Source organism: Lithobates pipiens, unplaced genomic scaffold (assembly GCF_037356315.1).
Source record: "Lithobates pipiens isolate NorthernLeopardFrog02 unplaced genomic scaffold, aLitPip1_a1.2 Scaffold_3, whole genome shotgun sequence".
Taxonomy (NCBI): domain Eukaryota; kingdom Metazoa; phylum Chordata; class Amphibia; order Anura; family Ranidae; genus Lithobates; species Lithobates pipiens.
In genome coordinates this window covers 241,563,293-241,573,365 of record NW_027507790.1, presented here as the reverse complement: position 1 = coordinate 241,573,365, position 10,073 = coordinate 241,563,293, and the positions used below count along the sequence as shown (strand labels likewise).

General features: G+C 45.0%; 1 protein-coding gene across 1 annotated transcript in view; it reads right to left on the bottom strand.

The window, feature by feature from the left end:
- Positions 1 to 8,471: 8,471 nt before the first annotated feature.
- TXNL1 (thioredoxin like 1) overlaps positions 8,472 to 10,073 on the bottom strand; it is a 37,725-nt gene continuing 36,123 nt past the window's right edge. Inside the window, exon 8 of the mRNA XM_077462963.1 lies at positions 8,472 to 8,608. Within this exon, the coding sequence (XP_077319089.1) occupies positions 8,579 to 8,608 (30 nt within the window). The 3' untranslated portion in view covers positions 8,472 to 8,578. The remainder of the gene's footprint in view (positions 8,609 to 10,073) is intronic.

Genomic DNA, 10,073 nt, shown 5'->3' with positions numbered 1-10,073 from the left:
TCAGTGCTTATTCATGATTGAGCAATGAATAAGCACTGATGTGTGAAACGCGTTTACTGGCTGTCCTGGGAGTGTATGTATACCCTGTGATTTTTAACTGGACTTTGTAATAAAGATATTTTTTATTTTATCCATCTTGGAGTGCCGCCATCTCCATTATCTATCTACATTGAAGCACGGCTGCAGACTGAGCCGGGACCCAGGTGAATCTTGGCGATTGGGATGTGCATGCAGCCACAGGCTGTTTGGAGTGGTGCCTCCCTTGTTTATCTGTAACATAAAAGTTTACTAAATTGGTGCAAAGTTAGAAACAATACTGCAAAATGGGTTCAGGATAGCCAAAAAGCATGCATACAGAATAATCAAAACAACCATAGTAATTTGGCTGCATAGCATAGTCTTTATAAAAGACTATAATAAGTGTCAAGCTGAGAAGAACTACTTCAGTTCAAATTACAAAACCTGATTATCCTCATGGACAACATTCCTCACAGTGAAGTCTAGGGTAGCTCTAGTAACACAGCTGAACAGCTCAGAGGCCGCACCACTGAAACTGGAGTATTTTTGTAGAAAATAGTCTCTGACTGTCCGCACGCTGGTTTTGACAATGGAGGGCCTCTCACCTGGCTACAGATCACTTTCTCAGCTACTTCTGTCTCATAAAGGTGTGGCCTCCCTGAGCAGATGAAGTAGGTAGCAGAAAAACATATCTTCCTTTGGCATGTCCAGGAACTCAGAAAGTTGTGGAAAAAGAAGTTAACAGGTCCAAAGAACAGAATTTATGAAGCTTGTCTAAGCTGTCAAAAAAAAAAAAAAAAGAGGCTGAGCTGAAATTACAGCTTAGTGAGGAGAGCTCTGAGAGCTGATTGGAGGGAATAGAGACACCCCTTTCACACAACAACAGAGCTGAGGCTGTCAATCAGCTGAGATCCTCAGCCGTCACCTTTTTTTCTCTTGGTGTCAGGAAAACTTGTCAGTAATAAGTAGTGAAGTAATTCATGTTGATTGTAGAGGAAGGCAGCAGAAGACAGAAATTACCCTTTGTGCTCTTAATAGAGGTAAGTACACACTATAGGGGCATATACTTTGTTCATATTTTATGTCTGAGGTTTACAGTGTATGCAAAGAAAAAGATTTTATAGGTAAATATGAAAAAAAAAAAATCCTATTTTCTTTTTCATACATCATGGGACACATAGTTAGGCTAATATTCATTACCTGCTGGGATGTCCCAGAGCAATAAGCTTGAGGGGACAAAACAATAGCCATCAGACCTTATACGGCAGCCCGCAGTACACTGTGGCCAAAAGCCGAATCCTGGACTGCGCGAACATCCACTTGATAAAAATTTTGTGAACGTATGCACTGAAGACCAGGGAGCAGTCTTACAAATCTGAGCCACAGACACCAAATGGTGAAAAGCCCAGGAGGTTCCTACACCCCTGGTAGAATGAGCTCTCACCCTAAAGGGAGGAGCTTTATATTTCAAACCATAGGCCCGAATGACCAACTGATGGACCCAATTGGCAATGGAAGCTGCCTGCCCCTTCTTGGGTCCTTTTGGTAAAACAAAAAAGGAGCCTGATCCTAGGATCTCCGCAGATCTAGACAAATAAAACTTGACTTCCTAGATAACACCCAAAAGTCATCTCTCTTGTGCCAAACGAGGCTGGGAAAAAAAAAAAGGCAAAATAATGTCCTGATTTAAATGAAAGGCCGACACCACTTTTGGCAAAAAGGATGGAACAGGTCGTAACATGACCCTGTCGGATGAAGGATCAAGTATGGTTCCCTGCACAAAAGGGCCGTCAACTCCAACATCCTTCTAACCAAGGTGATGGCCACCAGGAAGGCTAGCTTGCATGACAGCAAGTCTAATGGAATTTCCTTGATAGGCTCAAATGGTTGTTTCTGTAACACAGACAGAACCAAGTTCAAGTCCCAAGGACACATAAATGACCTAATCGGGGGAAGCAAGCGAGTTGCCCCCTGAATAAAGGTTTCGGATCAGTGAATGGGAGGCTAAAGGCTTTGGAAAAAATACTGATAGGGCCGAAACTTGACCTCGAATTGTACTCAAAGCCAATTTGATCTCCACAGCTGACTGTAGAAAAGAGAATTCTCCCAATCGCGTATTTCCGAGGATGCAATTTTTTCGCTTCACACCAAGCAATATAAGTCTTCCAGACCTTATGATAGATCTTCCCAGTGACAGCTTTTATACCAGGGATCTCAAACTGGTGGCCCTCCAGCTGTTGCAGAACTACAAGTCCCATCATGCCTCTGCCTTCGGGAGTCATGCTTGTAACTGTCAGTCTTGCAATGCCTCATGGGACTTGTAGTTTTGCAACAGGTGGTGGGCCACCAGTTTGAGACCTCTGTTTTATTGCATTCACTAGGGTAGACACCACTGGTCCCTTTAGCACCCTGGCTTTAATAACCATGCTGTCAAATTTAGAAACTGTAAATTGGGGTGGAATATAGGACCTTGAGATAGTAGATCAGGGTGACGTGGAAGTGTCCATGGCCCGTCTGTTGTCAGTCTCACAAGCTCCGGGAACCAGGGCCTCCTGGGCCAGGCTGGTGCTACCAGGATGACTGGAACTCCCTCTCTCAGAATCATGCTAACAAATGCGGAAGGAGAGGAATTGGAGGGAAAGCACAAACCAGGGAGTACTGGCTCCATGGAACTACCAGAGCATCTGTTCCGATTGCCAGAGGATCTCTTGTTCAGCACACAAACTGCTGTAGCTTGTTGTTGAACCTGGATGCCCGTAGGTCGACCTCTGGCCATCGCCAACATTGGCACATTTCCTGGAATCCCCCTGGATGTAGAGACCATTCCCCCAGGAAGATCTGCTGGTGGCTGAGATAATCTGCCTTCCAGTTCTCTACTCCCGGGATATGGATTCCAATAGAATCGGCACGTCCCTCTGCCCAGGCTAGTATGTGGTTCACCTCCTTCAGAGCTGAAGACACCTGGTACTGCCTTGGTGGTTTACAAAGGCCAATGCAGTGGCATTGTTGGGCTGAACCCTGATAGGGCAGTCCCAAAGCTCTGCTGTCCAGGACCGTAGGGCTAGACATACTGCCCATAATTCCAGGATGTTGATAGGCAAGATCTGTTCTGTCCTTGACCATTTCCCCTGAGCTGTGAGCCCTTCTAGGGTTGTTCCCCAGCCTGAGAGACTGGCATCTGTAGTCAGTACTCCATGTTACTGGGAGGAAGGCTCTTCCCTTTCGCAGGTTCTGATCCTGCAACCACTAGTTTAGGCTTAAGCATGCCAGAGGAGATAAGAACATTGGATAATCCAGGGCTTGTCCTCTCCTGTTCCAAGCCAACAAGATGTCATGTTGTAGAGGCCTGGAATGGAACTGAGCATAGGGCACCGCTTCGAGGGAGGATACCATCCTCCCTAGAAGACTCATACAGAGCTGAATTGAGGGTTGTCTGGTGCCCCTTATCTGGCGCACCTGATCCTTCAAGGCACAGATCATTGCAGGTGGCAAGAATACTCTTGCTTGGACCGTATCTAGGATCAGACCTAAAAACTTTAGACTTTGAGCTGGTCTCAAGGTTGACTTTTCGGTATTTATGATCCAGCCTAAGCTTTCCAAATAGAGCACTGTGCATGTTATGCTCTAGAGCCTGTAGCGAGTGATCACTGAGCAGGGGGTCATCCAGATACCCAAGCACCAGGAGTCATTGGCCCCTTAAAAGACTCAGTACTGGTGCTAGGACCTTTGTGAACACCCAGGAGCTGTAGCAAGCCAGAAGGGTAGAGCCACAAACTAAAAATTACGTTACTCTACTGCAAATCGCAGGAACCTCTGATGAAGCTGAAAGATAGGTACGTGTAAATACGCGTCCTTTATATCAATGGAGACTAGAAAGTCTCCCATCTGGAGTGAGGCTACTACTGCGCAGATAGAGTCCATCTGAAAAGGACTGAATCAGTAGATCCTGGTTCAGGGATCTTAGTTCCAAAATTGGCGTTGTGTCCGTTTGGTTTTTGAACTGTAAAACAGGTTTGCGTAAAACCCTGTGCCTTTTTTGGATACAGGAACCTCTACAATCACTCTTTGATGCACTAAATGATGTAATGCCTGAAGCAATAAGTCTCTTTATGGAGGATCTGAGGGAACACTGAACGCTGCTTAAAAACCTCTGAGTGGGAACCCCCCGCAACTCCAGCTTGTAACCACAGGATATAATTGAGGTAGCCAACTTGTCCTGAATTATTGTTCTCCAAATTACAGCAAAGTGCAGCGGCCTTCCCCCTACCCGATGGAGTGGGGGCGTCCCCTCAAAAGAAGGGCTTGGTGCTGGGTTTAAAATTATTTTGGAGCCAGGGATTTTTCTTGCCCTGGCCTTGCAGCTGGCCCCTGGCACCCTGTTGGCGGCAGAACTACCTTGACGCTGAGACATTTGAGGAATCAGTCCTTGAGGTTTTAAACAGGGGACGCCTGGCACTTCCCTCCAGAAATCTTTTAGATATATTTGTCCAAAATTAAATCACCAAATAAACGTTCCCCATGAAAGAGGAAACCGGCCGATAACTTCTTACAAGGAAGCTCGGCTGACCAGTTTTCAAGCCACAAAAGTCTGCACATATGTATATATGTTGTTTAGGGTCCACATCCTTGGACCTGTACAACACCCTGCAGGAATGCCTTAGCGCTGTAGTGTCCAGGATTCCACTTTGTAGGGTCCAGCGCCCAGAGGTGACATTACAGGCAAAACCTCGCAGGATCTTGAGTCTTCTTTGTGAGGCTCAGGTACCATTTATCTAAGCATATAAAGCCTGTGTCAAATAAATCCAATCAGTCAACCCCTTGATTCATTTAAGAACCGTTTGTGGGACTATAGACCTGGAGTTCAGCAAGTCATCCACCTTGCAGACACTGGTTAAAAACAAAACAAAACTGACGTACTTCCTGTATGGGAGGGGGTTCTATAGGGGGATCACTTCCTGTCTAAAGACCTTTGGTCTATCAGTGTCCATTCACCTGGAGATGAAGTAAAACCCAGCAGGTAATGATTAGCCTAACTCTGTGTCCCTTGATGTATGAAAAAGAAATGTAGGTTAAAACAGGCATACAAGCAACTGGACACCTCTCTCCTAGTCGGCCAAATACTGTATGGTGGCCATTTTGTTGGTTGGACAAACATGTCTCTTCGACCATAGTTTAAACCCCATAAGGGTTAAAGCTCCGCTTTAACAAAAAACGTGGTGAAAGAAAGCGTGGTGCTTTGCCTGCGACCTATGTAGGCAACTTGCCACAGGATATGGGAGCACAGGACAAACTGCAAACAAGGGGTGGATGGGGGAAGATTGTCCTGTAGACAAATTGGATACTTGGTAACTATGGAGCCAGCATTCAGGACAACCATTGTTGGGCAAGTATGGTGCTTCAATGCTGAAAGAGTGAGCAAGGAACTGTTAAAAAGCTGGCACCCCATCAAACCCAAAACCCAGGGTGATTATACAGTACAATCAGCTCCAAATTCATATTATCTGCCCTCTTGTAGCCATTGGTTAATTAGTCAATACTGGTCAACATCACTTTGATTAACCTCTTGCTGACCACTAACATTAAATCTACTGTAAGTGGGCAGTAGGTACCGGCACAGTGACGTAATTAATGATAGCCTACTTCCGGGTGCACCCCCTGCCGATTCGTGCTGTGATTGGACACAGCACAAATTTGGCAGTAGATTTCAGCTGAAACCTGCTGATTGGCCTTGTCCAATCTCACACACAGTTCTGTGAAAAAACACTGAACTCTGTGTACAGGGAACAGTGATCTTGCAGTTTCTTTTCTGTGTAAAGCAGGGAGAGAAAACAGCCAGATCAGAAAGTAAAAGCAGCACACGTTAGGTACAGTTAAAGTGGTTGTAAACTCCTACAGACCACTTTTACCTACAGGTAAACCTGTAGGGTCAGTTTCTCAACCTTTCTACCCCAAAAGGAACCCTTGCAATCATTTTCAGGTCTCAGGGAACCCCTGCTTAAAAAGTAGTCCATTAGTAGTCTTTGGGAAATTGCCTCTTCCATTGGTGGTGGACAGTGGGAAGAATGTTCCCTTTATAGACATGGTTCTGTCTCTGCCAAGTGGTGTTGAACCTGGAACTAAGCAGGCACCATCACATGGGAGGCCAGTTAACCACAGCTCAAGGAACCCTGGTTGAAAATGGCTGCTGTAGGTACTGGAAATATATGCTAAACCTACACAGTTTAGGAGATATTTACCATATACGCTTGCGATATTGTCATCAGCGCAGGTGCACTATAGAGAGGGCACGATCGTGCCATTTCTATAGAGCCTGTGCCATGACCGTGGACACGCATGCACGGGAGTGACATCACGCAACTCGGGCCAGTCACAGAGCCGGCATCCATGGGCCCAGGAGGAAGAGGGGTGAAGATGGACGTAGCCACCAGCAGGGACATCGCAGGCTTCGTTTGCAGGCAAGTGGCACATAATGGCCTAGTATGCGATGCATACTAGCCCATTATGCTTTAACTTTGCAGAGCAATAAAGAGGAAGAAAAACCCATCAGGGGTTACTTCCTCTTTAACCCCTTGAATTGTTCCCAAATATTAAAAAGTGATTGTAAAAAGTCTTTTTCCCCCCTATAAAAATAACAAAAAACATACTTGCCTGCTCTGTTGCAGTAGTTTTGCACAGAGCAGCCTGGATCCTCCTCTTAAGTGCCCCCACAGCAAGCAGCTTGCTATGGGGCACCGAGCCGAGTCATAGCTCTATGTCCATTCAGACATGGAGCCTCAGGCCAATCTCTCTCTTGGTTGGCTAGCCGACTTTGATTGATGAAAGCCAATGGCGCCGCTTCTGTGTCTCAGCCAATCAGGGTGGGAGAATCTCGGACGGCTGAGACACTCGTGGACATCACTGGACAGAGATGGGGCTCAGGTAAGTGTGAGGGGGCTGCTACACACAGAAGGCTTTTTATTTTAATGCCTAGGATAAATTAAGATAAAAAAAAAAACATCTGCCTTTATAACCACTTTAAGTCCTTCCCTAGTGTCATTAGTATAGTGTGATCCTTGTATTCATGTCACTAGTGAAGTCAGTGACCCTCCAAGACAGAGTCAGTTAGCACAAGATTGCCCACCATCCTATCGCAGGACCACTAAAAGTTTCAGTCACCTGAAATCACACATATTCAAAGCTGCATTTCAGTGCGACTTTGAAGTTGCACCTTAAATCTCTAAATGTAGTGCATGTGCTATTTTTTCAAATTGACGCGCCACATCAATTTGAACACTCTCCATTTCCGGTGTCCTGCCAAAAAAGGTCCCTGGGCGGATAATGTCCCCCCTGTACTGCGTGGCGCTTGGTACGAACGACTACGGAGCTGCCGAAGGTCTCCGAAGATGAACAGCCGATCGTCAGCTCTACACGGCGCCTGCAAACTTAATACTACATTCTGCCCTGAGTCCAGGTTCAAGCCCCACCATCCAAGTGGAGAGAGTTAGATTATGAATATGCAGAGCAAAGCGTGGCCATGCCCAAGGCGTGGCGAGCGACCCTGTTAAAATAAAAAAATAAATAAAAAAAGGGTGTCTTACAAGTGTTGGAACGCAGGCGCCGTGTACAGCCAATTCACAGGTGTTCAGCTTCGGCTATTTTCGGTGGCTCCGTTGTGGTTCGTACGGGGGGGGGGGGGTGACATTATATGCCGAAGGGGACCTTTCTCTATGCCGAAGGGGACCTTTCTCGGCAGAACACCGGCAATAGGATGAAACAACCTGTCAAATTGCAAGACAAATTGCTCCAATGTGAACAGGGGCTAACAGTCAAGAGAGTAATGCAGAATATCAGTTTGTAATTAATTCCTGTTAGCACTGCTATAACCATGTACCATGATGTAAATTGTGTGCTGCGTGGACTGCGCTTAAAACAAAAGCTACAAAAGAACCACCAACATCTTCTACACAACAGCAGAACTTTTAATATTACTTCTTAAAAGGTGCAGCCTTAGATCTGCACAGACAGTTAATATATACACCAAGAGATATATGTTAAAATACACAGATTTCTTGGACGGCTGTTACTGGTCTCACCCACGGGAGGAGGCGCCTATCGGCTGACTTCCAACAGCGGTGCAGCACATCTTTGCAGCTTCACCCACAATGACATGTCTAACCTATGACAAGAACCACTGCTGGGAGACAGCCAATGGCATCTCTGCACCCGGGATAAAAGCTGTGGCAGGTCCATTAAAAGACTGATAATTCACACAGAAAATAAATATTTTATATTCGTTATTTTTTTTCCTAGAGTAAAACAGTGAGAGGTTCTCAAATTCCATACACATCCGACTGTTACATGAACTGGACCCCCATCAAATTCGTCAGACGCAAAGTCATTTGGCAAAAGTAGTCTTATTTATTTACAAATGCGCATAGCCAGGTCCAAATAAAATCACTGTTAGGAAACTCAGATTAACAAAATGCAATGATTTATTGGGATTTATCTGAAGGAAACATTAACTCTCGAACAAATCACACTTTTGACAATCCAGCATTCTCCGATGGTGATCTTGGTGTGCTCAATGGCTCTCTCCTTTTTTTCCTACAACCTGTATAAGAGAAGAAAGGGAAAATTACGAACACTGAAATACTGAACTGTAAAACTATGGAAGAGGTCTGTATGGGATGAAGCCAAATTCATATTCTCAAGAAGGAAAGCAGTTTTAGAAATACAGCACGGAAAGAGAATGTTCATAAAATTAAAGGCCAAACACGTCCACCTTTAGCAAATAAATGCACCCATATAAAATGAACCCCTTAATGCTGACAGTATGCATATATGCAGCCTCACCGAACGAGGTCCCGTCTCCTCCTCCCCCGTGGAAAAGCAACATATAGTCATATCTGTCTGTGTTGGGAGCACGTCACACTCCCAGAACAGAGACCAGGGTCTCAGGAGGAACCACAGGTCCTGCACCAACGGATAGGGACCTGGAAATCCCAATTCCAGTTTACCTGATCACCTCCGATTGGCCATCACAGAGATCAATCACTGAAGCCTAAGCCTGCGTTTCTCTCTGTGAATGGAGTGGAAAGATGATACATTGCATCTCCCCCTCTCTTCTTGCAGAGAGAAAAACAAATAAGAAAAAAAATAAAAAAATAACAATAAAAAATATGACTTGTTCAAGGTTTGATCTAAGTCAGTGCCAGGGTTAGTGTGAGTCAAAGGTCATGGTCAGATTTTATTTTTATAATATCAGTGCCATTTAGCATCAAAATGCGCACTATTGTTTTTGGGCTACATACAACAGACATATGTGATATTGTTGCGATCATCCAAAAGCAGGGGAATTTATTTTAGGTTGTTCTTTTGTGGAAGGTTATGGTAGTAGCAAGAAACTTACAGCTAAAAGTAAGTTATTTTATGGGCCAGTTTTCCTTTGAATAATAAAAGAAAAATCAGGAGATATCCATTACCATTTACCAACAAATGAAAGCCCAATTTGTTCTAAAAAAAACAAACAACAAAAAAAAAAAACCACATGGTATAAGCCACCTGGATGCACAAAGTAATTGTGATGATATATAGTTTTACGAACACGTAAAAATTGCAAAATTGTGCTTGAACATTAACATTTGTTTTACCCTTTAGACATGAAGGGGTTAAAGTGATACTGAAAGGCTTTTTGTTTGTTTTTTAAATACAAACAGGTTAGACCCCTTTCACACCACACCGCCCATAGCGTGGGCGGTAAAACGCTGCTATTTTTAGCAGAGTTCTACCGCCGGATTTGCGGCGGATTTCGGCCGCTAGCGGGGCGCTTTTACCCCCGCTAGTGGCCGAGAAAGGGTTAAAACCGCCGGCAATACGCCGCAATAGCGGTGTTTTGCCAGCAGTATTACAGCGCTGCCCGATGGATTTCAATGGGGAGCATTGGTGGAGGAGCGGTAAACACACCGCTCCAAAGAAGCTGCTGGCAGGACTTTTCCCTGCCTTCCTGCCAGGGCACCGCTGTAGTGCGGATTGCAGGAGCTATTTCTAACGCTATAGCGCCTGTAAAACACCCTGGT